The 27349-nt window shown below is 47.7% G+C and overlaps 1 protein-coding gene and 1 long non-coding RNA gene across 8 annotated transcripts; one reads left to right on the top strand and one right to left on the bottom strand.

Annotated features, from left to right (window-relative positions):
- Positions 1-257: 257 nt before the first annotated feature.
- On the bottom strand, positions 258-15581 carry LOC106021954. 4 transcript variants are annotated; one of them, XR_005879440.1, is made up of 4 exons: positions 15135-15581; positions 2347-3402; positions 546-1315; positions 258-439 (listed from the first exon to the last, which is right to left on the bottom strand). It is a non-coding gene; the product is annotated as an uncharacterized LOC106021954 (long non-coding RNA). The 4 variants fall into 4 exon arrangements; XR_005879441.1 differs by having other exon boundaries at positions 546-3402; positions 15135-15196; positions 15385-15581; XR_005879439.1 differs by having other exon boundaries at positions 546-754; positions 15135-15580.
- On the top strand, positions 11765-17528 carry S100a16 (S100 calcium binding protein A16). Of its 4 annotated transcripts, none has more exons than XM_013120692.3 (3): positions 11765-11944; positions 16420-16597; positions 16790-17528. In XM_013120692.3, the coding sequence occupies exons 2-3, from the start codon at positions 16445-16447 to the stop codon at positions 16958-16960; spliced, it is 324 nt and encodes a 107-aa protein (XP_012976146.1). In that variant the 5' UTR covers positions 11765-11944; positions 16420-16444; the 3' UTR covers positions 16961-17528. The 4 variants fall into 4 exon arrangements, with proteins under 4 accessions (XP_012976146.1, XP_005080366.1, XP_012976145.1 ...); XM_005080309.4 differs by having other exon boundaries at positions 11767-11931; XM_013120691.2 differs by lacking the exon at positions 11765-11944 and adding an exon at positions 13950-14226.
- Positions 17529-27349: the final 9821 nt, after the last annotated feature.

Raw genomic sequence — 27349 nt, 5'->3', positions numbered from 1 at the left:
ATTCCCCAACTCAGACCAGGAAGGAGGCCCCAGAGGGACTTCAGAGTGATTTCTGGGCTCTCTGAGGGGACATTGGAGAGGCTTCCAGGCTGAGGGACTCTGAGAAGCCTCTGATGGTGAGACCCTATAGGGTCTCCAGCAGAAAGTCCTTCAGAAGAGCTCCCCAAATGAGATCGTTGTGGAAGAGTCCCCTATCGAGAGCAGAAATGTAGGGCACCTCCAGCAGGTGACACAAAGAAGACTGGATAGACGTCCGATTCCAGAGTTAGGAAGGCAATTTTTACTCTAGGCCCACGCAATCCTTCTTCTGACCTCTCAACCCTTCCACCACGGTCTGTCCTTGCCCATGAGTTCAGGTCCTAGTTCCTGGGCAGGTGAGGAGGGCTAGTTGGGTTGGTCACAGTCCCAGGAACTGCAGTCTAGGCTTCCCCTGGGGTTCCTGGGTAGTAGACAGGAGGGCTGGTGTTGGCATGCTCTTCAGGGAAGGGGTAGGATTTGCAGGGAGGGAGGAGGTGGCAGCCCAACCAGTTTGGAGAGGTTGTTACCTGCCAAGCAGCTCCTTTGAGCCTTGCACATGGGTGCCCTGGGCTGCTTCAAGGCGCTGGCAGGGCATCAGGGAAGGCTCAGTGTGTTCCCAGCGTCAGGGTGCGCGGCTCTGGCCCTTCTTTCTACCTTTTCATACCCGTGCTGTCAGGACTAGGGAAGGCTTGGCTCTGGGTTTCAGCAGGCCTGAGCGTTACTAGCCAAGTCAGTTCTGGTTAGGAGGGAGAGGAGAGAAGGGAGTCAAAGCACAGAGACGCTGGGGACCTCTTTCCTCATCCCACAAACCCACCTTGGTCAGCCCTTGCTTCTCCTTCCCATGCAGACTCCCTCTGCTTCCCTGCCTCACAGCCTCTACAGGTCCCCACTCTCCCAAGTAAGGTTCCTTCTGTACCCCCTAGCCTGCCTTCTCTTCTCTCCCTGGCACGCTGGGAGGTGAGCTCGTGCCAGGGGTATCCCATACCCAGCCCTCCATGGCTTCCTCCTCATGGTAGGGGTGGGGACCAACTCTAGGACTGTAGAGGGTGGGGCTCACAAAGCTGGCTCCCAGCCCAGGAGGCTGCAATACCTGGGGTGGCTGAGGGATAAGGCACTGGCCCTGCCCCTGCCTTCCCCTCCCTTCCCCCAGGTATAAGAACTGAGCTCAGGTGAGCTGGCTCCTCCATCCCGTCTCTGCAGCTGCCAGCAGGTAAGCAAGTCCAGTGCCTTCAGCCTAGATGAGCTGTCTCTTCAGGGAGGACCGCACACCTCTCTTGCCCAGGTCTCGCAGGGGTGGCTGGAGGAGGTGGGAAGAATGAAGCTGAGGTGGGGCCTGGGGGGGATCCCCTTCCGAGTGGGTTGGCCTAGGAACTGTGACTTTAGCTCCTGGAGTTTGGGCAGGGATGGGATCCGTGTGAAGTAGACGTCAACTGCTTAGGTGAAGGTGTATGTTGGGTACAGCCAAAAGCGGTCATGAGAAAAAGAATGATGAGTTCTCCCCCTTCCTCTAGGCAGATCATGAGCCATCAGCTCCTGTGGGGCAGGCTATAGGACAGACGACGAAACTAACTCTCGAAAGGACCAGTGTACCAGGCACCATGGGACAGTGTCGGTCAGCCAATGCCGAGGTGGGCCCGCTCATCTGGTCTGTTCTCTTCTTGTTATGAGGGTTCGTGCCCCCGATGGCTTCGGCTTCTTTCGTAGGCCTTACCCTGCAGATACTGCCAGAAAGCCCCAAATCTCCTCCCTTATGCCTACACAGAGTGATGCAAATGGAGTTCTTCGGGAAATAGGATGTCTGGGCACATGCCGGGGCCTGCCCTGCCTGGGATTTGGGGCGGAGAGGTTTACCTAATCCATGGCTTAGGGCAGAGGCCACTGTGGCCTGGAGGCTGGGCTCTGGGAGAGCGAGTGGGGCAGGATTCTGGACTCCAGAGAGGATTCTAGCTGCTTTCTATCCTGTTGATTTTCTGAGGCTCCTGAAAAGGGTTTTGTAGGGTGGATGGGGGCCCTCATGACGTGGGTTGTGTCTGCTATTTTCAGGATGCCCAAGAATTCAGTGATGTAGAGAGGGCCATTGAGACCCTCATCAAGAACTTCCACCAGTATTCTGTGGAGGGTGGAAAGGAAACACTGACCCCCACTGAACTGCGAGACCTGGTTACCCAGCAGCTGCCACATCTCATGCCGGTACTGAGGGAGTGGACCCCACCCCATTCAGACCCCTGACTTTCCAAGCTAGCGCTCCAGAGTTCACTGGAGCTGGCACTGGTAACCCCTGCCTTTCCCTCTAGCCAACACCTGGTAGGCTCCTGTCCTCCTACTCACCCCAGGCCAGGGTGGGGCAGGAAGATCTGAAGGTACTGTCTTGCTGAGTTGTGGTGTCTTTCCTGTCCTCAGAGCAACTGTGGGCTAGAAGAGAAAATTGCCAACCTGGGTAACTGTAATGACTCGAAACTGGAGTTTGGAAGCTTCTGGGAGCTGATTGGAGAAGCAGCCAGGAGTGTGAAGATGGAGAGCCCTGTTGCTCGGAGCTGAGGACCTCTTCTTGGAACTTGTTGAGGGTGTTGGGGGCAGGGGATTTTAGAGGCCCTGGACCTGGAAATAAAACTTCTCTTTACCCCCACCACCTCATTCCCCAGTCTGCACCTCTCCTCATCTCTGTAAGGTCCAGGCTCAGGACAGCCTTCCCTATGGACTCTGAGCACTCATCTGGGATGCTCTGCGGAGCTCCTGGCTTCAGAAGTCCTCATCCCAGGGGAGTTCAGGGGGCGGGTTGGGGCTGGAAAAGGTGTGCAGGGATTCTGGTGGGGGTAAGGGCCAAGGCCTTGGTAGTAGGGGAAGGGCAGAAAGGAACTGGGCTATGGGAAGTGATCTGGAGAGTGGGGCTGGGAAGCTGGCTGGGTGCTGGGTCCTGAAAACGGTGTCTGAGGACCTACCCTTCTAATCTTGTCCAGCGTCAGCTGGAGCTGTCTGCCCTGTGCCATGCTTGCTGCTTTCAGCTCTGTCCCACCCTCCCTCCAGGGTCTGTCTCTGAGCTGGAGCAGGGAAAGCAGGAGCAGAGTTGCAAAAGAGGCTGAGCAGGGCATTACTTCAGTACTTTGGGGTGAGAGGACCAGCTAGGTGCTTGGGCATTTATGGATGATAGTTATTTTTTAACATTTGATTAATAAAAATGTCAGAAAAAGGAAAATATGTTGTCTTGGCTGTTTGTTCCTCTCTTCTGCCCAGTATTCAGGATCCGGGGATGAGGAGTTCTTTGGGACAGATGGCAGAGTCATTCGTGGGTGGGAGATATGAAGATGGAGTGGTTGGTGGTGGAAGAGATGAGGGGCTCACTTCTCTCCACAGACTTGGGTTGAGGGTGGTCCCCGGTCCTAAAAGCTAGAGAAGGCATTCCTCTCAGAGAGACAGGCTCCTCCTTGCCTACACCTCTGATAGGAGATGAAAGCATGTGGGCATACCCGGGGAAAGGGCTGAACCCAGGGAAGCAGGAACCAAGAAACAGGTTGCCTGGCTGGAGTTTGGATCCCAACGCTGCGCCTTATGACTTTGAACTCTGGGCACTCTCTTATAGCGTGTTTCCTCATGGGGATGTGAATAGTCCTCTCATAGGGGGAGGATGTGACACAGGAAGTCCTTACTGGAAAGCCTGACACCGTGAGTACCCAGGAAGTGGAAGTTGAATGGAAATGAGGACATTGCTATGGTGGGGGAGAAGGTTTTATTGTAGATACGAGGGAGAGAGCAGCCAGAGTCCAGACTGAACAGGGCCAGCAGACTAGACCCGGCCATGAGAGGAGAGAGAGGGGCAAGAGAGGGGACCAGGGAAGGCTAGGACCGAGAGGACAAAGAAGAACCCAGACAGCAAAAAATGGCGGGCTATATAGGAATCGTAAGCTGTGGGAAGGGAAGCAAAGATCAGGGCCTGGAGAGGTTTAGGGTGGGGCGAGAAGTGTTGAGAGGAGCCAGGACTCTGTATCAGGTCCTGGCAATGGAGAGAGCCTGACTTTGGTAGCTTAAATAGGCACCACAGTTAGCCATGTGTCTGGGGGTTTCTTTGGGATCTGACATTCCAGTCTTTTTGATGATGATAAGGGGTGATGTAATCTCTTTTGTAACTGCTTCTTAGTTAAAATTAGGGCATCGTTGTTGGGGGCCCAAGAAGGCTGGAAGGTTGGTCAAAGGCTGGGAAGAGAAGAGCAGGCTGGAGGACATCTGTTTTGCTCACTGCCCGGGTTCTGAGGGACCACCTGGGGCAAGTGAAGTACAGGCTGCTTTGGAGCAGTCTAGGATGCAGGTTCCAAGAAACACCTGGAGCTGGAGCGTTGCAGGCAGTTTTGGAAATCTACTGGGACAGGTGTAGGCTAGGGACAGAAGGCAAAGTTAAGGAGCTTAGGGGACATTTTTTATCTTGGGTGTACATTTGAAACTTCCAGGCCCATGGTCCTGGTGGTTGCAGTGACAGTAGAGGGAGAGGCGTGGGGTAGGTACCAAGACCAGGGGAGAGAGAGAAATCTCACCCTTAGGAAGAGGCAAATAGGGAACTTAGTCTATTTAACCTGTGAGAAGTGGGTCCAAGTCTCATGACTCCCTGAAGCTTACAAGACCATTTTAAGTTTATAGATAAAAGTTTTATATGTACTAGCATTATCAGTCTTTGTGATCTGTACTGAAATCCATGTTGCAGAAAAAGCAGTTGACTCATGCCTTCAAGTCACAATAAAAGCCTGGAAATCCCCCCAAAATGATTAGGAGTCAAAAGCACGAACATGCCTTTCTCTATCAAGAAGACTGGGTGTATAGAGATTGGACAGATGGCTTTAACACAATGAGAAGCACTTTTAAGTCCGTACTTAGAAAACAACTAGCCAGGAGGTAGCCTTTAGTCCCAGCACTCGGGAGGTAGAGGCAAGCAGATCTCCGTGAGTCTGAGGCCAGCCTGGTCTACAAAGGAAGTTCCAGGATAGCCAGGACTGTCATCTAGAGAAATGCTCCCTGTCTTGAAAAACCAAAACCCAAGCCAAACAGAATCAAAACAAAACACCTTCTTAGACCCTTACAACTAACTTAAGCTTTCACGTTTTTTACAACTTGCACTTACATAAACTTCAATCACTTTCTCAGACCCTCACAACTTACACAAACTTCAAACCTTTCTTTCCACTCAGTCATTTACTATGAGACACATGTGGTTGGTTCCTGAGAGCAGTCATTTTAAAGCAAGTTCCTTTAAATAAAGGAATAGTAAAATGTGACACTGAAATCTGTTCGGGGAGCTTATGTTTTCCAGCGTGAAGTCTTCCAGGAAGGTAACATCTGTGTCTGCCTTTCTCAGCAGGAGACCTAGTAGCTCATATCACATGAGATGGGTTGACCAGACAGCTGCAGCCTTGGGGGAGGAGCGGATTTGCTTGCTTCTGTTAACATGAAGCTACAGTTAGTCATCAACAGTATCAGAGACTTGAGAGGGATAAAGTATAGCAGAAAGTTAACCCAAATGGCCTCTGTACCAGTTAAAGTGACAGACTTACTGGCTACCTAAATGGTTAGCCTACGTGCTCCATGGTGGTCTTGATGGCTTTGTTGGGAGCAGAAGTATTATGTCTTTGGCTGTCACACAGGACAGCATTAAATCTTTAGCTACCACACTGGACAGTATTGGTCTTTGACTGCTAGACCCAGAGATCTGAGAGATTTTCTGGTGGAGGAGGACCTTGGAAAACTGGCATACCTTGACGAGGGAGAGCAGGATAGTCAACCCAACAGTGTCCACAGCTTGGGCAGAGCCCTGTGGTGGCTGAGGCATGAGTCAGTTCTTTGCCCAGTGGTTAGTGTTGCCACAATCCAGGAGTAGATTGTGCCCTATTATCTTCCTTGGAGACTTCCTAGGGTCACTGCTAGGGGTAGCGGTTCTGTCTATTACAGGAAGTTTTTCCATTAAACATTGAAAATGCCATATTCAGGAGATCTCTGAGGAGTTTGAGGACCATCATCTATTAAGCATACCTGAGTTAAGGGAACTTGTTTTCAGCTACTTGCTTTAGGCTTAACCTTGAAAAACATATATAGAAGGCTCAATAAAACTTGTTCCTGAGAGGCAGGTGGATCTCTGTGAGTTTGAGGCCAGCCTGGTCTACAGAGTGAGTTCCAGGACAGCCTCCAAAACAATACAGAGAAACCCTGTCTCAAAAAACCAAAAAACAAACAAACAAACAAAAAACCCAAAAGCCAAAACTCGTCCCTGTAAACAAATTGCATTTGTACTTAACATGGCTTATGAGCATACTTTTGAGTAAAGAATCTGATCATTTATAAGGTGGCTGGCCGTTAACTTACATGTCTTAATTATCTTTTTTTTCTTTTTCTTTTCTTTTTTTTTTTTTTGCTTTTCGAGACAGGGTTTCTCTGTATTGTTTTAGAGGCTGTCCTGGAACTCGCTTTGTAGACCAGGCTGTCTTCGACCTCACAGAGATCCATCTGCCTCTGCCGCCCGAGCACTGGGATTAAAGGAGTGCGCCACCACTGCCCGGCCGATTTTACAATTTTATCCCTGTTAAGTCTGAGCCTTAAAAATTGAAGTTTAAGAAACTTTAGCATCAAAGTGATACTTTAAACCATAAACAAAGTCTCCAGAGAGATGGGGAACTGTACAAAACCATAAATACAGTCCAAGGGGGATTGACAACCTTATTTTGTTGATCCTTTTGTTGTTGCTGTTTTTGAGATGGGGTTTCTCTGTGTAGTTTTGGCTGGAACTCACTCTGTAGACAGAGCTGTCCTTGAACTCACAGAGATCTGCCATCTGCCTGCCTCTGCCTCCTGAGAGCTGGGTTTAAAGGTGTGCTTTAAACCTGATTTCTTGATCCTTTTGTAGTGAATGACTACAAAATCAGTTTCTTGTGTGATTCAGCTTATTCCAGAAGACAAAGCTTAGAAAAGTTAGCAAAGATGAAGAGGTGAGACACGCGTCTGCCAGTCAGCTACTGTTAACATGAGTGGATCTTAGGGATTTATAAACCTTATTTATCGCCGGGCAGTGGTGGTGCACGCCTTTAATCCCAGCACTCGGGAGGCAGAGGCAGGCAGATCTCTGTGAGTTCGAGGCCGGGCTGGACCGATAGCCTCCCAAACAATACAGAGAAACCCTGTCTCGTAAAAACCAAAAAAAAAAAAACAAAAACAAAAAAAACCCAAAAACCTTATTTATCAAATAAACACTATTTATCAAACATGTTGGTTATTATTTTAAATGTTCTAGAAGTCTACTATTGAACAGTTAGCAAAGACATAAGTGGTTAGACTTATGCCTCTAAAGTCAGTTTCTGTTAACCGGAGTTGACCTTTATAACCTTAGGAATTTATTATCACATAAAAATCCATCCTAATCCAAAATATTCTGGAGACCTGATACTGCCTTCCTAGTCTGAAAAGGAGATACAATGATAAGAAGTTTTATGATATTTGCCTTAGTTGGTTTATACCATGTGGTCACCTTAATCAAGATGGTGGGGAAGTTACATTGCATGTGCTCTCTTTTAACCATGGTAAAGATGGCTGCCAGCCACTGGTGCCTTCTGTCCCAATGAGGTAATCAGCCAAGATGGAGGTGAGCCATGCGGCTGCTCTTTAAAAACATCTATTTTTTTAGTAGACATATTTTCTTAAATAAGAGTTGAATCCAAATTACATATATAGTACATTTTAAACAAGAATAGAATCATTGCTGGTCCGTGGTGGTACATGCTTTTAATCCCAGCATTTGGGAGGCAAAGACAGTCAGATCTCTGTGAGTTCAAGGCCAGCCTGGTTTACAGAGCAAGTTCCAGGACAGGCTCCAAAGCTACATAGAGAAAACCTGTCTCAAAAAAACCAAAATATAAAAAAATTAAAAAAAGAATCATATATATAAATATAAGTTGTAGCAAATTAAATTATCTATGTATAGATTTGTAATTATAAACCTCTTGCTATAAGTTTTAAGTTAAATTTTGTTACAGATTTTAAAAACACACCCAATTATTTTACAAATTCTGAGGTAGATTACAAGGTACTCTTAAGATTATTTTTTTTTGAGAGCAGAAAGCAAAGAAAAAGTAAAGATAATTTTTTTTTCCAGACAGGGTTTCTCTGTGTAGCCCTGGAACTCACTCTGCAGACCAGGCTGACCTCAAACTCAGAGATTCTCCTGTTTCTGCCTGCCTAGTGCTGGGATTAAAGGTGTGCGGCACCAACGCAGCGAGATAAAAGATTTTAAAGAGTGGAAAATAGAAAAACCTTAGCGATGAGACATTTTTGGAAGTGTAGGGCAGAGAAAGTTTAGATGTAAGAGATTCGAGGGATCATTTGCTTGTGCAGTGGCAGAGGTTGTTACCATATGAGAGTATTTGAAAACCCATGATGTTGTCAAGTTTTGGCTGTTGATTGAGCTGTACCGAGACCAAGCCATTTGCAGTAAGGCCCGAGGCTTTAATGAAATCTCTGAGTCTGAGGAGGAAGAGATAAAAGGGTCATATGAGGGGCTGGAGGATGTAGGGAAGCAGTGGGACTTGTAGGAGGGAGCTGAAAGACAGAAGGGACAAGGGTCACGGAAGGGACTCTGCCTCAGGGAGGATTCCAATATTGCAGAGGCCCAGGAGGGTGAAAGGAAGCCACGGGACTGCAGTTCCGAGGGAGAGGTGAAGAAGTTCCAGAACAGTGGAGAACAAAAGAAGCAGAGGAGGTGTCATGATGATAAGGATTTCAACCTGGGGCATCTCCAATGGAACTGAGAGCTTGTCAGAGAGAAATGTCCCAGATCACAGAGGAGAAGTATCATTTTCCACGTCATAGGGACTCGGAAGGATGAGAGGAGCTTTCTGGCATACCTGTGTGGCTTTTGTAGCAATAACAGACAAATTAGGCAGCTCCAGGATGACACTTACTCAGTAGAGCAGAAAAGACACGTGGTTAGATGAGATAGAGGAGAAAACAGCTGAAGAGGTGGACTGGGAGAGGCCTTTGGGAGAAGGGAAGGTTCCAGTAGAACAGTGGTTCCCAAACTTCCCAGTGCCGCAACCCTTTAATACAGTCCCTCCCGTTGCGGTGACCCTCAATCATAAAATTATGTTCATTGCTACTTCATAACTGTAATTTTGCTATTGTTATGAATCGTAATGTAAATGTCTGTGTTTTCTGATGGGCTTAGGCGACCCTTGAGAAACGGTTGTTTGACCCCCAGAGGGGTTGTGACCCTCAAGTTGAGAACCACTGTAATAGAGGGAGAGGAGTAAGGAGTAGATGCCTATGTGGTGGTTGCCCTCAAGGGCATAGCAGTCTCCAGGAGACACACAGACACTTACTGAGTAGACGAGAAGAGATGAATAGTTAGAACAGGTGGAGGGAAGAGAAGAATGAAGAGGCAGACTGTAGAATTTGAGGTCATATCTGGTGGGTAGCAGAAACCAGCAGAAACAAATGATCGGTACATCCTTTAGTCGAGTCAAATCAGCAGGTTGGTTCTGTTAAGAGAGAGGCTGATCAAAAAAAAAAAAAAAAAAAAAAAGAAAAAAAAAGAAAAAAAAGAAAAGAAAAGAAAAAGAAAAAGAGTACAGATCTAAACAGAATTCTCAACAGAAAATCTCATATGGCGGAAAGACACTTAAGGAAATGCTCAACATCCTTAGTCATCACGGAAATGCAAAAATTGAAACAACTCTGAGATACCATCTTACACTGATCAGAATGGCAAAGATCAAAAACACTGATGACAGCTTATGCTGGAGAGGATGTGGAGTAAGGGGAACACTCTTCCATTGCTGGTGGGAATACAAACTTGTCAATTTCTCAGAAAATTAGAAATCACCCTACCTGAAGACCCTGCAATACTACTTTTGGGCATATACTCAAAGGAGGCACACTTACACTACAAGGATATTTGCTCAACTATATTCACAGCAACATTATTTGTAATAGCCAGATCTTGGAAACAACCTAGATGCCCCTCAACCGAAGAATGGATACATTTACACAATGGAGTGCTATTCAGCAGTAAGAAACAATGACATCCTAAAATTTGCAGGCAAATGGACAGAACTAGAAAAAAACCCATCCTGAGTGAGGTAAGACCTAGAAAGACAAATGTAGTATGTACTCACTCATAAATGGATGCCAGACATAAAGCAAAAGATACCCAGCCTACAATCCACAACTCCAGAGAAGCTTGAACCCTCTTCCAGAAACAGATGGAAACAGATACAGAAATCCACAACTAACCAATGGGCCAAGCTCCTGGAATACAATTGAAGTGAGGGAGGAGTGATAATATGAACAAAGGAGTCAAGACCATGATGGGAAAACCCACAGAATCAGCTCCCCTGAGCTAGTGACAGATCACTGACTCCGGTCTGACAAATGGGGAACCTGCAGAAGAGTGAACTGGACTCTCTTAATATAGGTGACAATGGTGTGGCAGGGGTAGTATATGAAGCCATTGGCAGTGGGTCCAAGTTCTAACTCTACTACACAAACTGACTTAGTGTAGCCCATTCTATACTTTGCTTAGTCTAGACACAGGGGTGGGGGGAAGGGTGGAGAGGTGCCTTGGTCCTGCCTCAAGGAGATTATGGGACAGACTTAGTAGACTTCCTAGGAGAGGTCTTACCCTCTCCAAAGAGCAGATGGGAAGTGGGGGAGGGGAGTGGGAGGGGCAGAAGGAAAGGAGGAAGCGGGAACTGGGATTAGAATGCAAAAAATTAATAAAATTGAGAGAGAGAGAGAGAGAGAGAGAGAGAGAGAGGGGGGGGGCTGAGCCCTTTGCAAGGAGGCTCATGTGTACCCTCCTGGGTTTCGAGCATCAGATGAATGAAAAGGAACATGAGGACATCAACTGCTCCTAGGTCAGGTTGAGGAGAGGGTTTTATTGTAGATATGAGGGAGAGAGCAGCCAGAGGCAACTGGAGGAGTCCAGACTGAACATGGCAGCAGAGGAGACCAGGCCATGAAAGGAGGGATATCGAGAGGAGCAGGAGCCAAGAGTGGAGGACCAAGAGAGAAGCCAAAAGGGCAAAGACATCCAAGGGTGCCTGAGAGGAGCCAGGTGCTGTAACACGTGCTGAGGGAACCTGCCATACGCTTTGATATGCCAATAGGCACCTCAGTCAGCCATGTTTTTTGGAGGGGAGGGCTCTTTGGGACCTGACAGAAGTCATCATGGGAGAGGGCCAAAGGGTCCTCTCTGTTTCGACTGCCACCCCCTGAAAGGAGGCCAAGTTGGCTGGTTTCCTCAGGTACCTGCAGGAAAGCTGTGCACGGGGTTAGGTGTGTGCAGAGGAGGTGGAGAAGGGTCTTAGAAGTGGATTTCTGAGCTCAGGGTGGCTGAACTGGAGAGGCGAGACCAGAAAGAGCTGCTGTGTCTGCCCTCTTCCTCTAGCCAACAGAAATACGGGGTTAGATTCCTTAAATCCCAACAGCAAAGAAGTTCCTGTGGCCAGGTAGGCTGCCTGGGAATCTAACTGAACTCGTCTTTGGTGGAGGCTGCCCTGAAACCCGGCTTTCAGTGACCTGGGTGAGAAGGGCAGGTGATCTTCCCCTTCTTTGCTCTACCTCCTTGGGCTCTGCTCAGAGCCTGTGGGGTTAGGAGGGTGGGGTTGGGGGAGTGCCAGCTTCTACCACTCCCTCTAGGGTGAGGGTAGAGGGGTGTTTAAAAAAAAGGTGTGTACCCCTTTAACAAGGGCCCAACCCCAGGGCTAAGTCAAGAGTTCAGTCACTACCTTCCCACAGCCAGCTCAGCCAGGCAAAGCCGAGGGAGTGGGACAGATTCTGGGAGTGCAGTGGGGAGGAGCCCTGGCTGCTGAGCAGGAGCTGCCTGGCTGTCAGTGCCAGAGCCCAGGCCTCAGAGCCCTGCTGCTGGAGGAGGTGGACATCTGGAGGCAGGTGAGCACTCCAGGTCAGCTGGGGAGGTCTGGGGCTGCCGGGGGACCCTGAAGCCGGGGCAGGTCAGAAGAAGGGTCAAGGAAGGGAGCCGGGGGAGAGGTGCCTGCCAGACACAGGGCAGAAGGTTTCGGGAGTTAACTTTCCCCAAAGGCTAGTTAGGGAATGAGGAGCCCTAGTGGCTTTGTGAAATCTTTAGAGACAGGGTAGTAAGCCCCTCTCCCTGGCCAAGCAGCTGACCTGGCTCGTCTCCAGGGGCTGAGACACTGGGCAGAACATTCCAGGGCCTTGCCCACAGCTGTTGCGTCCTCTCTAACCGGGAACAGGGCGAGTGTTTCTTGGTGGTGGTTGCTCCCCTCTCTCTAGACACAGACCTCACTGGGCTGTGGCAGCTGTGACCTGGGAAAAATAATGGGGACCAGGAGGGACTGGAGAGGGCGCAGAGCTCCTAAGAAGCCAGGAAAGGGAGCTAGGGGCTGAGGAGGCTTCTCCTCCACCTGAGGCACAGGCAGGGTACAGATGCAGGCCTCGTTTGCTCTGGGTGGTGTTCGTTGGGAGGGGCCTGGGGAAGCCTGGGAGGTCCCCTGGATGGGGAGAGGGAAAGAGAAAGGAAGGAGTGGAGCTTCAAACTGGCAGCTTTTCCATTCCAGAGCCTAGGCAGGTCCCAGCTTGACTGACTTTGCCTGGCAGAGCTACCTGCACTGTAGGAGTGTTTGCCTGCCCTGCCCAGCTGAGGTGGGGGCAAGGGCAGGGGGTGATGGTAAGGTGGGCTCAGCCTCTCTCCAGGAGAGAAGCCCTATGAATGTCGGGGAGGCCTTGGGTAGAGGGGTGTGTGTGTGTGTATGCACACATGCCACACGCTTACAACTTTACAAGCTGGGAAAAAAATTCAAAGGACTTCTTGCTACAGTAGAAGTTGGCTGAGGGCAAATGGGGTACCCAAGCAAATCAGGACTGGCAGAGTTCTGTGTTCATGGATGTTTCTATACGGGTGTGATGGCACGGTCCCGCAAGGGTGCAGAGGTGGGAGCATCTCTGTGAACCATTAGCCTCCAACACTGGGAAAAGCACGAGGGAACACAGACTGGGCCTGGGAGGCTGGAGAGAATCACCGAAGAGCCTTGAAACTAGAGATTCCTAGCCCAGTTCAGTTACTTCACTAGCCCTGCGTATTGACGGCCGTTGGGAGGAAATTAAGAAGGGAATGACAGCTGAATGTATAAGCACGTGAATGAAAGGGAGTAAACGAGGCCACTGGCGAATGAGCAAAGAAACAAATGGTGAAATAATGAGTGAGCGAGAGGCCGCTGAGAGGGACACAGCCTGCCAGAGGTAAAATTGACAATCTTGTGGTCTTTGGAGAGGACACTGAGCGAGAGATAACAGTAGGGACATATTCAGCGTTGGGAACTGAGTTGCAATGTGTATGATGTGAACCTTGGAGGGTATAGTGGACGTTCAGAGCTCTAGACCGAGGTGGACTAAGGGATCTGTGAGCCGGCTCTTCCAAAGGGGTGGGGACCAGAACTTGGGGGTGGGAGGGCGGGGCTAGAGTGGCTGAGATCCAGGGGCATGGTGTCAGGGCAATTTGGGCTTTTGGAAAGTCAGCAAGCTGGACTCAGGTGGGCGGGGGTGGGGGGCGGGAGCCTCCTGGTTGCTCAATGATGAATCAGTCCAGGAGACTAAGAGAACACTGGGGGAAGGGTGGGCCCTAGGCGAATGGCCCCTTTAGGGGAGGGCCCTTTGGAGGGCAAGCGATTACTCTATTCTGCTCTTTTGGGGGAAAGCTTCAGTACACACTGGCATACCCCCCATGCCCTCATGACCCCCAACTCTCTTTCCAAGACTTGCCTGTGAAGAAATGACCTCCTGGATAGGTCTGCCTAGGAAAGGAACAGTGCCTTTTCCCTCTCCCCATGACTGGAGGTCCTCAGGCCTAACTGGTTGAAGGATGGGGGCAGCTGCAGGAGCAGGTGGCTGTGAAGTGGGTGGGGCAGCTGATCCTGTCTTCTGCCCCCCAGGGCAGGGTGGAGAAGGAGAGTAATGACACCTGACTGGCTGACTCTGATACTGTCTTCAGAAAAAGCTCCAGAAAATCACTTCTCCTGATGGTTATCTCAGAGCTGTCCATTTTATAAGAACGTGGGGAGGAGGCAGATCCCTGGGAAGGAGGCCTGGGAAGGAGTCAGGACACAGAAGCTGCATCTCTGGTCGGCCCAGTGCTCCTGGGACAGGTGTCTGCATCATCTGCTGGGTGTTTCTCTGCCAGCTGTTTGGTTGGCTGCCGCAAGAGGCCAGGTAGGCATTGGGCATAGCTCTAAGGGGCAGGAGGAAGCTACCCTGGTGGAAGAACAAGACGTAAGGCAGACAGAGGGAGAGTTGCACTGGCCTTTGGGGAGAGCATCAGATGCACAGCACCCCAATTATCTCCTCCTTCCCTATCTTCTCTTGGACTGTTTCCTACAGAGCTCCTCCCTTGGAACAGCTATGGGACAGTAAGGGGTGGGGGTTTTCCAATTGTTTTCTTGCTCTTAAGGCTAGGGCAGGGAAAACCTGAGTGCCACCCTTTCTGATCCTGGTGCAGGTTCCAGAATCTCCAGGAAGGCTGGCCACAGGCCATCCTCACCCCACCCGAGGGCATCAGGGCAGACAGACCATGGGCTGAAAAGTCTTTTTTTCTTCCTTATTTGTGTATGCTAGAGTATTTGTCTGAATGTCTTTCAAACATTAAACCACGCTGTTACACCCTTAACAAACAGAGTATGGGGAAGAATATAGTTTCCTGTGGGTCTGGCACAGGCCACAGTGGTCAGGAGGGTAAGGAGGGAAGGATCTCCCACCACAGATGCCCCAGCCTGACCCCGCTCCCTCTCAACTCTCCTTCCTCCCTGCATCCCAGCCTCGTTCTTCCTGTTCTGATCATTCTTTAAGAAAAGGATGCATAAAAGTGCAGAAGAGTGGGAGGGGCCTTGTCTGCTGGGCGTTAGGGCTGGAAGGAGTTGGAATATTAGAACATCTTCCTTGATCACGGCACTTGTCCAGGCAGTGCAGTTACAGAGATTAAAGAGAGGGTAGTGGTATATTCAGGTTTAAAACACCTTGCCCTCAAATCTACACATTCTGCTATTTGGATCAGAAAACAGCGCCTGAATGTAAGAATCGCTAAGCTGGCTCCATAGACGGAGAGATAAGAGCTGGGAACTTACCAAACCAGCTAATGGCCCCAGCTGGTGTTGACGGGGTGAAGACATACATGGCTGTGGGAGTCCTGGAAGAGTGTAGAGATGACAGAGGTCAAGGCAACTTCCCCTGCAGGCACAGTTTGGGAAGGGCCGAGTGACAGCCTCCGCTGAAAGCAGTGTGCAGCTGAGGCACAGGCGTGGAAGAAGGCTAAGCAGAGGATGGAAAGCGGGGTGGAGACAGGAGGCCTGGAGGGGCCTGGTGAAGGGAGACCACCTTTTTGAATCCAACTGCGGGCCCATAGGCCTGCCCCAGTGGCTGTTTCCTTTGGCGTCCACCTCCCCTTCCTAGGACCAGCTGGGTGAGGGCAGCAGGACTTCATTCTTATGCTTGAGTCCGATTTGCCAGGCTGGTATGGAGGGGCTCTGGGCATGGGCGGCGACTCACAGGGTAGACCCGCCTGCTCCTCTCATATCCTGTTATTCAGAAGGCCGTATCCGCTTGGAGTGTGAGTGCCTTTTGTTCTGGGCCGAGGGGGTGATGCATCTGGCCTCTGCCAGGCAGCTGCTGCGTCCAGAGGCCAGAGTCTGTCTCCAGCGGGGGCAGAACTGGGCCCGCATCTTCTTAGGTAAAGTCTTGGGCCATGATGCATACTCAGGAATGGTCATCAGGGAGAGGCTGACAGGGTATGCTAAGGAGGGGAGCCATACAAAATCTAATCTGATGGAACTGGACCTTGCTCTTTCTTAGAGAGGGGCAGTGGTGGCCTGAGTCCCTGAACTCACTGCCTTGGAGCCCTTGCAAGGGGTTGAGGTGAGCAAGGGCTCCTTTTCCTGGTTTGTGGCCTAGTGCTGGGATCTCAGTCAGTCCTTGGGGTGGAAGATAAAAGCCCCTAGCCTTCTATGTCTCTACTCTTTCCACTACGGTTCCCTAGAATAGGGGACCTGGGTGTGTGGAGGGGGACAGTTACCTGCCTGCTCTTCCCACGGGAGCCTCTTGTTCTTTCAGAGGGCTCTGACAGGCAGCATGGCTGCCTAGGGCACAGGAAGGACCTGGAGAACCTGTTTTGGCAGTTGGCAGTCTGGCTGGGGAACACCTGGATTAGAGGAGCCACACAGGGCTCCTTGCAGGGCCACCCCCACATCATTTGCTATTCCAGGCCTGCTCCCCTCCCTGCGGGAGACAAGCCGTCTGGGGGCTCCGTGTGCGCGGATCTCTCTCTCTCTCTCTCTCTCTCTCTCTCTCTCTCTCTCTCTCTCTCTCTCTCTCTCTCTCTCTCTCTCTCTCAGCGCCTCTCTTTCTGGCTCCTAGGCCCAGAGAGGAGTGAGGCAGTGAAATGGCTGACTGCTATACGGAGCTGGAGAAGGCCGTTGTCGTCCTGGTGGAAAACTTCTATAAATACGTGTCCAGGCACAGCTTGGTCAAGAACAAGATCAGCAAGAGCAGCTTCCGCAAGATGCTTCAGAGAGAGCTGAACCACATGCTGACGGTACCCCACCTCTGCTCTCCCTGTCCACTCTGCTCCTCACAGTGATCCCCCCTACGCCCTGCGCAGTGACCCGGCCCTGTGCCCTCCCGGCCTGGCCAAGGCAACAGCTGGCAGGGCTGCTCCTGGGACTCTGTCTGCCTAGGGTCCTGTCTGGGTCATCCCAAGCTTCACTGACTCCAGTTTCTTCTCCAGGACACGGGGAACCGGAAGGCAGCTGACAAGCTCATCCAGAATCTGGATGCCAACCACGACGGGCGCATCAGCTTTGACGAATACTGGACCATGATAGGCGGCATCACCAGTCCCATGGCCAACCTCATCCGCCAGCAGGAGTGCCAGCAGGAGCCGCAGGGCAGCAGCTAGAGGCCCCTCTCGGGCCCCTTTTCATGTCCTGACCCGCGCATGTCCTGCCCAGTTCTTCCCATGCTTCTTCTCATTCACCTCTTCCTCTCTTCTCCGTCCAGACCGGCTCCTGCCCTTGCTGAACAGCACAAGGGGTGGGGGCGGGGGCTATCAAGGCCTCTTTGTGAGTGTCTCACCCTGGCTGCGCTTCCCCGAGCATTCTGTCTGCAGGCCCTGGGGGACCCCTTTGTGAAATATCGATGCTGTTTGGGGGCCCCCAAGGATTTCCTCATTTGTTGAGTCTGTACACCCTCAAAATGGCTGCTGCTCCTGTCTGAACCTTGCCTGATTCTGGGTCTGTCCTGACCTCTGGAGGTCAGCTTGCTGCTTGAGGTCTCCCAGCTCCTGGCTGTGGCAGCTGTGCAAGTGGCAGCACCAGTATTATCTTCTCTTCCTCCCAACCTCTGAGCTGGGTGGAGAGGCATTCCAGGGCTCCTGTCCAGCCCTCTCTGTCTGGGAATGACCTAACCTGGGTTGAGCCTCCTCTCTGCTCTGCCACTGAAATAAAGGCTGGATTTGGAGTTTGTAACTCCTGGCTGGTTTCTTTGTGGTGTCCTTTAAATCTGCTACACTCTCTGGGCATTTATCCCATGATGTTGGTCTTTGTTCTGGACTCAGAGGCGCTAGGAAATCTCATAAGCAAACCTCACATGTAAACAAAGCAAGGGGAAAAAATAGACAGAAGTTAAACTGGGCTTGATGGCATACATGTGTAATCCTAGAATCCAGGCTGAAATGCAAGGGTCTGGAGTTTGAGGACAGCCTGGGATACATAGCTCAGCATGGTATTGCTTGCCTGCAATCCCCAAAAGTCCTCATAGCCTATTCTCAGACTCAAATTCAACTTCTGGGTGCATAGTAGGTGTCATTTAGTTCTCACTACAGTTAAATAAAAGGGCCCATGACCCTCAGCCTTGAGCCAGGAGTAGCACCGAGGGACTTAGATCTTCCTCAGAGCAGAATTCTAACGTGCAGTGTTGATATGGAGACACAGGGTGTAAAGGGACAGAGGTGTGGGAAGCCAGAGACAGAAAGGGAACCACAGTTTTCAGATGCTGGGAACAATGCCAGCTTTTCCATCTCCCTGTACTGCTGCACCGAGAAGCCCTCAGTAGGCACACGGCAGGAAACCCAGCCTGGCCCTACAGTTTAAGATTGCCCGGAGAAGCACGGGTGCAGACAGTGTCTTGTTTTTGTTTTTAGGCAGGGTTTCAGTCTATAGCCTGGGCTGGCTTTGAACTCACAGAGATCCAAGTGCCTTTGCCTCCCAAGTGCTGGGATTAAGGGCGTGGCTCACCACCAGACCCAGGTGCAGAGACTTTTTATTGGAGTCCATTTAAGGGTTTTCAACTTTGTGAAACTGGTGTTTACTTATATATCTATTTATTTGTTATTGAAAATAGATTCTTCTCATACAACATATCCCAATCACAGTTTATTCTCCCTCTATTCCTCTCAGCTCCTTCCACCTCTTCTCTCCCCTGGATCCATTCTGCCTCAGTCTCCCTTAGAAAAGAGCAGGCCCCTGAGAATCAACAACCAAACACAACAAAACAAAATACAATAAGACAAGGCAAAAGCCTTATACCGGGGCTGGACAAGGCAACCAATAGGAGGAAAAGAGTCCCAAGAGCAGACAAAGAGTCAGAGATACGCCTGCTCCCACAGTTAGGAGTCTCTCAAAATCACCAAGCTGACAGCGACAATGTACACAGAGGACCTGGTGCAGACCCCTATAGCCCCAAGCTTGACACTTCTGTGAGTCCGTGTGAGCCCTGCCTAGGCCAAGTTCTCCTGGTGTCCTCCATGCCCTCTGATTCCTACAGTCTTTCCTCTCCTCTTAGTGATTCCCTGAGCTCTGATGGGATGGACCAGATGGAGACCTCAAATATAGACTCTTTCTCCACACAATGTCTGCCTGTGGGCCTCTGCATCCTATCTGCTGCCAGAGGAAGCCTTTCTTAGGACTACTGCACAAGGCACCAATCTATGAGTATAGCAGGATATCATTATGAATTCTTTAAGTGATTTTTTTTAAAAAAAGGCCAGTCCTATTTAGTTCTATTCTAGGTCTCTGGGCCACCAAGTCTCTGGTTGCTGCCCAGCCAACTAATGCCTGGGGTGCACACCCTCTCACTGAGTGGGCCTCAAGTTAAATCAGACATCGGTTGACCACACTTCCACAAGTTCTGCAGCGTCATTTCTCCAGCATATCTTGCAGGCAGGATGTGGGACAAAGTTTTCATGGCTGGATTGGTGTCCATGTTTCTCTTTTGGTGAGAAGGTACTCTGGCGCCTGCAGAGTAACTTTTTACACCAAAGAGGCTAGAATGTGGCGTGAAGGCTCCATGCAAGCACCGGCTCTCCATGTTCAGTGACCATAGGGTCCTGCCAGAAGTTTGTGGACAGCATCCCTCTGTCCTGCCTCAGCTGTTTGGGGAATCTCCATCGGACCTCCTTGGCCAACAATTCAACTGAATGCAAGCTAGTCCTGCCATGGGAGCCTTGACTGGCTACAAGAAGTGGCCAGTTCAGACTCTGTATTCCCCATTACTAGGAGTCCTTACAAGGATCATCTTCATAGTCACCAGGAAGTTTTCACTGCACTAGGTTCCATACCATCCCCCAGATGTGGCCCTATTCCAGCTGTCTTTCCCTGCCAACCCTATCAATGAACATGGGAGATCTTTTCAACTTCTTCAAAGACTTGAAGTTTTTGCCTTTCATTTGCTTGGTTAGAGGTACCCCAAAATATTTTTGCATTATTTGTGACTATTGTAAAAGGTGTTGTTTCTCTGATTTCTTTCTCAGTCCATTTGTCATTTGTATATAGAAGGGCTACTGACTTTTTTTAGTTAATTTTGTATCTAGCCACTTCCCTGAGTTTATCAGCTGTAGGAGTTACCTGGTGGGCTTTTAAGGATTGCTTATGTACATTATGATATCATTTGCAAATAATGATACTTTGACTTCTTCTTTCCTAATTTGTATCCTCTTGATTTCCTTTAGCTGTTTTACTTCTGTGGCTAAAACTTCAAGTACTACATTGAATAGACAGAGAGAGGACAACCTTGTCTTGTTCCTGATTTTAATGGAATCGCTTTGAGTTTCTTTCCCTTTAATTTGATATTGACTATTTGTCCCTTGTATCCCTGATCTCTCCAGGACTTTTTCATGAGGGGTGTTAGATTTTGTCAAAGGTCTTTTCTGCACCTAATGAGATGATCATGAAGTTTTTTCTTTTAGTTTGTTTATAGGGTGGATTACATTTACTGATTTTTGTATGTTGAACCATCCCTGAATCTCTGGGATAAAACCTAACTTGGTCATGGTGGAAGATCTTTTTGATGTGTTCTTTGGATTCAGTTTGCAAGTATTTTAGAATATTTTTGCTAGACAGTGGTGGTGCATGTCTTTAATCTCAGCAGTTGGAGGGCAAAGGCAGCTGGATCTCTGTGAGTTCAAGGCCAGCCTGGTCTACAAAGCTAGTTCCAGAACAGCCAAAGTTACACAAAGGAACACGGTCTCAAAAGAAAGAAAAGAAGAGAAAATAAAACAGATATTCATCCCTAAGCTAGGCTGTGGTGGCTCACACCTTTAGTCCCAGCTCTCAGGAAACAGAGGCAGTCATTTCTCTGTGAGTTTGAGGTGAGTCTGGTCTACAAAGTGAGTTCTAGGACAGCCAGGGCTACACAGAGAAACCCTATTACGAAAAGCAAGTAAGCAAAAAAGAGTGTTTTTGTGTCTATGTTCATAAGGGAAATTAGTTTGTAATTCTCGTTGTTGAGTCTTTATGTGGTTTGGATATCAGGGCAATTGTGACCTCATAAAATGAACTGGGCAGTGTTCTTTCTGTTCCTATTTTGTGGAAAATTTGAGGAGTATTGGCATTACTCTTCTTTGAAACTCTGGGAGAAAGAATTCTGCACTAAAACTGACTAGTCCTGGGATTTTTTGATTGGGAGACTTTTAATGACTACTTCTATTTCACTAGGGCTTATAGATCTGTTTAAATTGTTTACCTGATCTTTATTTAACTTTGGTAAGGGGTACCTATCAATAAAATTATCCATTTCTTTTAGATGTTCCAATTTGGTGGAGTACAGGTTTTAAAGTACATCTTTATTTGGTGATTTGAAAGAAAATGGTCCCCAAAGGGAGTAACAATATTAGGAGGTGTGACCTTGTTGGAGTAGGTGTGGTCTCATTGGAGGAAGTGTGTCACCATGGGGGAGGGGTTTTGAGACCTCATATATGCTCAAGATACCACCCAGTGTCTCAGACCACTTCCTGTTGCCTGCAGGATGTAGAACACTAAGTTGTTTCTCCAGCATCATGTCTGCCTGCACACTGCCATGTCTCACCATGATGATAATGACTAAACCTCTGAACTGTGAGTGAGCCACCACAATTCAATGTTTTCCCTTTTAAGAGTTGCCATGGTCGTGGTGTTTCTTCACAGCAATAGAAACCCTAAGTAAGATACTTTATGATTCTCTGAATTTCTTAAGTGTCTGCTGTTATATGCCCTTTTAAATTTCTGATTTGTTAATTTGAATATTCTCTCTCCATCTTTTAGTTAGTTTGGATAAGGGTTTGTCTATTTTGTTGATTATCTCAAAGAACCAACTCTATATTTCATTGATTTTTTTTGTATTGCTTTCTTTGCTTCTATTTTATTGATTTTGGCCCTCAGTTTGATTATTTCTTGCCATCTACTCCTATGTAGTGTGCTTGTTTCTTTTAGTTCAAAAGCTTTCATGTGTGCTGTCATGTCGATAGTATGAGATCTCTCCAGTTTTTTTTTTATGTAGACAATTGGTGCTATGAACTTTCCTCTTAGCACTGCTTTCATACACATATTTGGGGTACACTGTGTATTAATTTTCATTAAATTCTAGAAAGTCTTTAATTTCTTTCTTTATTTTTATCTTGACCAATTTTTCATTCAATAGAGAATTGTTCAGTTTCCATGAGTTTATAAGCTTTCTGTTCTGTTAGATATTAAAATGGCTACACCAGCTTGTTTCTTAGGTACATTTGCTAGGAATATCTTTTTCTAACTCTTTATTCTGAGGTAATGTTTATCTTTGATGTTGAGTTGTGTTTCTTGTATGTACCAGAAGGATGGACCTATTTTCACATCCATTTTTATTGGGGATTTGAGACCATCGAATTGAGAGATATCAATGACCAATGATTGTTAATTCCTGTTATTTTATTATTGCTGTTGTTGGTGTGTGTGTGTGTGTGTTTGTGCTTTCCTTCATTTGGTTTTGCTTGTGTGAGATTTTATTTCTTGTGTTTTCATGGGGGTAGTTAACCTCCTTAGGTTGGAGTTTTCCTTTTAGCCCTTTCTGTAGGGCTGGATTTGTAGATAGATGTTGTTTAATTTTGACTTTATTGTGGGATTTTCTCCGTTTATGGTGATTGAAAGTTTTGCTGTGTATAGTAGTCAGGGCTGCCATCTGTGGTCTCAGAGTCTGCCCCACATCTGTCCAGGCCCTTCTGACTTTTAGAGTCTCTGTTGAGAAGTTGGGTGTAATTCTAATAGGTTTATATATTTTTTATTTGTTACTTGGTCTTTTTCCCTTGCAGCTTTTAATATTCTTTGTTCTGTATGTTTAGTGTTTTGACTGTTGTGTGTCTAGGGGAACTTTCTTTTCTGGTCCACTCTATTTGGTGTTCTCTATCCTTATTATACTTTTATAGGCATCTCCTGTTTTAGGTTAGGAAAATTTTCTTCTATGATTTGTTGAAAATACATTCTGTGCCTTTAAACTGTGATTCTTCTCCTTCCTCTGTTCCCATTATTCTTAGGTTTGGTCTTTTCATAATGTCCCAGATTTCCTGGATGTTTTGTGTCAGGAATTCTTAGGTTTAACATTTTCTTTGACCTATGTATTCATTTGTTCTAATCTATCTTCAGTGGCTGAGATTCTCTCTTTCATCTTTCATATTCTGTTGGTGAAGATTGCTGTAGTTCCTGTTTTAATTCCTAAATTTTTCATTTCCAGAATTCTCTCATTTCATGTTTTCTTTGGTGTTTCTATTTCTATTTTCAGGTCTTGAAGAGTTTTATTCATTTTCTTCAACTGTTTGTTTTTTCTTGGCTTTTTTTTTTCTTTTTTGAGACAGGGTTTCTCTGTGTAGCTTTGTAGATCAGGCTGTCCTGGAACTCACAGAGATCCGCTTGCCTCTGCTTCCTGAGTACTGGGATTAAAGGTGTGCGCCGCCCCGCCCTGCTTCTTGGCTTTTTTTAAGGCAAGTATTCATTTCCTCCAATTGCTTGCGTTTTCCTGGCTTTCCTTGAAGGGTTAATTTATTTTTTCTTTAGGAACCTCTATCATCTTCATATAGTTGGTTTTAAAGTGTTTTTCTTACTTCAGCTATGCTGGAATATTCAGAGCCTGCTGTGTTAAGAGAGCTGGACTCTGGTAGAGACATATTGCCCTGTTTTCTTACTCTGGTGTCTAGGCATCTGAGATTGGGGAACTATAGATGTAGGCGCTGATTCCTGGACTTGTCTTTGTCAGGTGGGTGTTCTGTTCCTTGGTTTATGTTTCCTTTCTGGATTCTCAGGGAGCACATGGTTGTGTTTTGGCTGTGTTACTGCCATGTTCAGCTGGTGTGTTCACTGGCAATGTCCGCTAATGTTGGAGCTGGGATGCATCGAGGAGCGGGTGAGGGAGTTATGAAGGGATGGTTTGTGGGATCCACAGGAGGCATGGACATGGGGAAGGGAGGCTGTAGCTGGTGTTCTGTGGCCTGAGGGACTGGGTTTGTTAGGGGAAGAGAGAGCCACAATAACTCTTTTCCAGTCAAAAGCAAAGGTAGAGGCAACACATTTGCCTCCTCCAGATAGTAATCATCTGGTAAAGAACTTGCTCACACTTTTTTTGTGTGTTCCAATCCTCTATAGTCTATCCATCTACCATCTACTATCAAAACACAGCATAATGGTTTCTTGGTTTTTGCTTGTTTGTTTGTTTCTTGTTTTTGTTTTTGTTGTTGGATATATGATCTCTCTATGTATTTCTTGCTGGTCCAGAACTCACTATGCAGACCAGGCTGACATCCAACTCACAATGATCCATCTGCTTCTACCTCCCAAGTGATAGTTTTGAAGGTGTGTTTATCATTATTTTTAATCAACATCCTCTATTTTTTAGTATACAAGACATAATATATTATTACTAATGATATGCACATGTTTTCCTGGTCTTTCATGACAGGGTTTCTTTGTGTAGCCCTGGCTGTCCTGGAATTCACTCTGTAGACCAGGTTGACTTTGAACTCACAGAGATCCGCCTGCTTCTGCCTTCCAAGTGCTGAGTTTAAAGGTGTTTGACACCACTGCCCAAACATTTTTTATGTGTATATGTGTGTTGCCTATGTGTGTGTATGTGTATCATGTGTATGCTTGGTGCCTTTCGAGACTGGAGGAGGACACTGGATCCACTGGAACTGGAGTCACAGATGGCTGTAAGCTTCTGTGTGTGCTGGGAACTAAAATAGGTCTTTTTCAAGAGCAGTCAGGGTTTTTTTTTGGTTTTTACGAGACAGGGTTTCTCTGTATTGTTTCGGGGGCTGTCGGTCCAGCCTGGCCTCGAACTCACAGAGATCTGCCTGCATCTGCCTCCCGAGTGCTGGGATTAAAGGCGTGCGCCACCACCGCCCAGCTGCAGTCAGGGTTCTTAACTACTGATCATCTCTCCAGCCCCACGCAGGATTTGAGACAGTATTTTGTGAGTATAGTGTTGTACACCTATACTCTTAGTCGTTGGGAGGTTGATGCAGGATTGCTGTAAGTGCAAGGTTACTACAGAAATCCATGAGAGGGAGAGAGAGAGAGAGAGAGAGAGAGAGAGAGAGAGAGAGAGAGAGAGAGAGAGAGAGAGAGGCGATCCTTGTCCCTCAGTCCCCTAAATATCTGGGACTACAGGTGTGTTCCACCTTGCCAGGCTTACTGTCTCTAGAACGTTTTCATTTTGCCCGACTGTGAGTCTGTATCCATTATTTGTGTGTGTGTGAGTGTGTGTGTGTGTGTGTGTGTGTGTGTGTGTGTGTGTGTGTGCATGTAGAGGTCAGAAAACAATCTGTAGGAATTGGTTCTCTTTTGTTACTATGTGGGTCCTGAGGATCTAGCTCAGGTTGTCAATCTTGTCAATCTGGCCCTTAACCCAGTGAGCATTTTGTTGACCTGTTTCTAATCTATTGAGAAGTCTCAAGACTGTTTTCCATAGCCTCGCACCATTTCACAACTTTACCAACAGAACCCAGAGGTTCCATCTTTTCTTTCTTTTTCTACATCTTTTTGTTTGTTTGTTTGTTTGATTGATTTTTTTGTTTTTTCAAGACAGGGTTTCTCTGTGCATCAGCCTTGGGTGTCCTGGAGCTCGAGTGCCGGGACTAAAGGCGTGGACCGCCACCATCACTGGCTTCCCATCTTTATCAGCACTTCTCCTCCTCCTCCTTCTCTAGCACCAGGATTTGAACCCAGTGTCTCAACTGTGCTAAGCATGTGCTGTACAACAGAACCGTTATCTCCAGTTTTGTGCCTTTTCTTTATTTAACCTTTGAGGCAGGTTCTCTGCTCTCCCCATGGTATGTCCCATCTACCTGGTTCCCTTCTCTCCCTAGGGGCTCCCTCCTTCTGCTTACCTATCACGTTTTTGTGGGGTTGGCTTGTTTTGTTTTGTTTTGTTGTTTTGAGACAGGGTCTCATGTAGCCTTGGCTAGTCTTGAACTGACTACATGGAATAACTGAAGTTGACCTTGAGCTCTGGATCCCCCTGCCTCTACCTCCCAAGAGCTGCATGCATTTCCATGTCTGTTTTACAACATTGTCTACATTTTGAGTTTTTTCTTTTGAGTGTGAGCATCCTAACACGTGTATCTCACTGTGGTTATTTCTAACATAGGACAGCTGTATGTATTTCATGAGGTGCAATGTCAACTTGTCACAAGTATGCAATGTATAATGATCAAATCAAGGTAATTAGCTTGTCTGGCCCCTTCAAATGTGTCTGTTTGATAAGAACAGGAGATACAAACTGGTTCTGTAGGGCAGGGATCTTAGAGCGGTGGTTCTGAGAACATCCTTGCTGGAAGCAGACATGCCAGAAGAGAAGAGCAGGGACTTTGTTTCTTTGTTATCTCCTGAAGGAGCTCTATATGTGTCTGCTTGACAGGGAAGGAGAGGAGGCCCTTGGATCTCTGGACTGACCATTGCCTCCCTTCCCTGCACCTCACCTTAGTTTTTGCCAGAAGTCTTTTGAAAAGGCTGCTAGTCAGTGGGGCTGGGGCGATAGTTCAGTGATTAAGAGCAGGTACTGCAGCCAACAATGATGGCATATACCTTTAATCCCAGGACCGAGGAGACAGAGACAGGTAGATTTCATTGAATTTGAGGTCAGCCTGGTCTACATAGCAAGCCAGTGACTACCACATATTGTTAAAAAAAAAAAAACAAAAAAGCCAGGCATTGGTGGTGCACACTTTTAATCCCAGTACTCGGGAGGCAGAGGCAGGCAGATCTCTGTGAGTTCGAGACCAGCCTGGTCTACAAGAGCTAGTTTCAGGACAGCTTCCAAAGCCACAGAGAAACACTGTCTTGAAAAACCAAAAACCAAAACCAAAACCAAAATGAAACAAACAAACAAAACTATAAAGTACATACTGCTTGTGCTAGGACCAAGTTTGGTTCTCAGCACTCACTGAGTGGCTACAGCTTCCCAGAGGATCTGATACTCCTCTGGTCTCTACAGGCACTTGCACTCATGTGCACAAATGCACAAACCAATGAGGGTAAAACACATTCACAGTACACAGAAGGATTATCCTATCGCATCTTCCTCTTGAACTTCTACCTGTAAAATTTACCCTCTGTGGTCTGTGTTGTCTTTAATAGCCCTAGTTCTCCAAGCAGAGAAAGGCCCCATTGTTCTCAAAGGCACTGAATATTCCCTTATCGCTTTCATGTTGGAAATATTTTTAAAAAATCTCTATTATATATTTTGAAGCTAAGTTTAATGGCTTGTATAATCCTGGCATTTGGGTGATGGAGGCAGGAGGATTGCTATGAATTTGAAGCCAGCCTGGAGTAATAATGAGACTCCATCAAAACAATGAAAAGAAGATGAAGAAGAAAGATGAGGAGGAAGGGGAAGGAGAGGAAGAGAAGGAGGAAGAGGAAGTCGTAGCAGCAGCAGCAGCACATGGTGTGAAGCTCATTGCTCATCCATAATCCCAGAGTTCCTAAGGCCGAGGCAGGACGATTGGAGGATTGCTGTGAGTCTGAGAGATCATCCAGAACTATATATCAAGAGCCAGGTCAGGTAAGACTAC

This window comes from Mesocricetus auratus, unplaced genomic scaffold (assembly GCF_017639785.1).
Source record: "Mesocricetus auratus isolate SY011 unplaced genomic scaffold, BCM_Maur_2.0 Super-Scaffold_100009, whole genome shotgun sequence".
Taxonomy (NCBI): Eukaryota; Metazoa; Chordata; class Mammalia; order Rodentia; family Cricetidae; genus Mesocricetus; species Mesocricetus auratus.
The sequence above is the reverse complement of the archived record's forward strand: the minus strand, read 5'-3'. Positions and strand labels throughout refer to the sequence as shown.

Excerpts from the sequence above, each read along its gene's own strand:
- S100a16 (XM_013120692.3), top strand. The coding sequence starts at position 16,445 with ATGGCTGACTGCTATACGGAGCTGGAGAAGGCCGTTGTCGTCCTGGTG. Across the intron at positions 16,598-16,789 it reads AGCTGAACCACATGCTGACG|GACACGGGGAACCGGAAGGC; the intron begins GTACCCCACCTC and ends TTTCTTCTCCAG.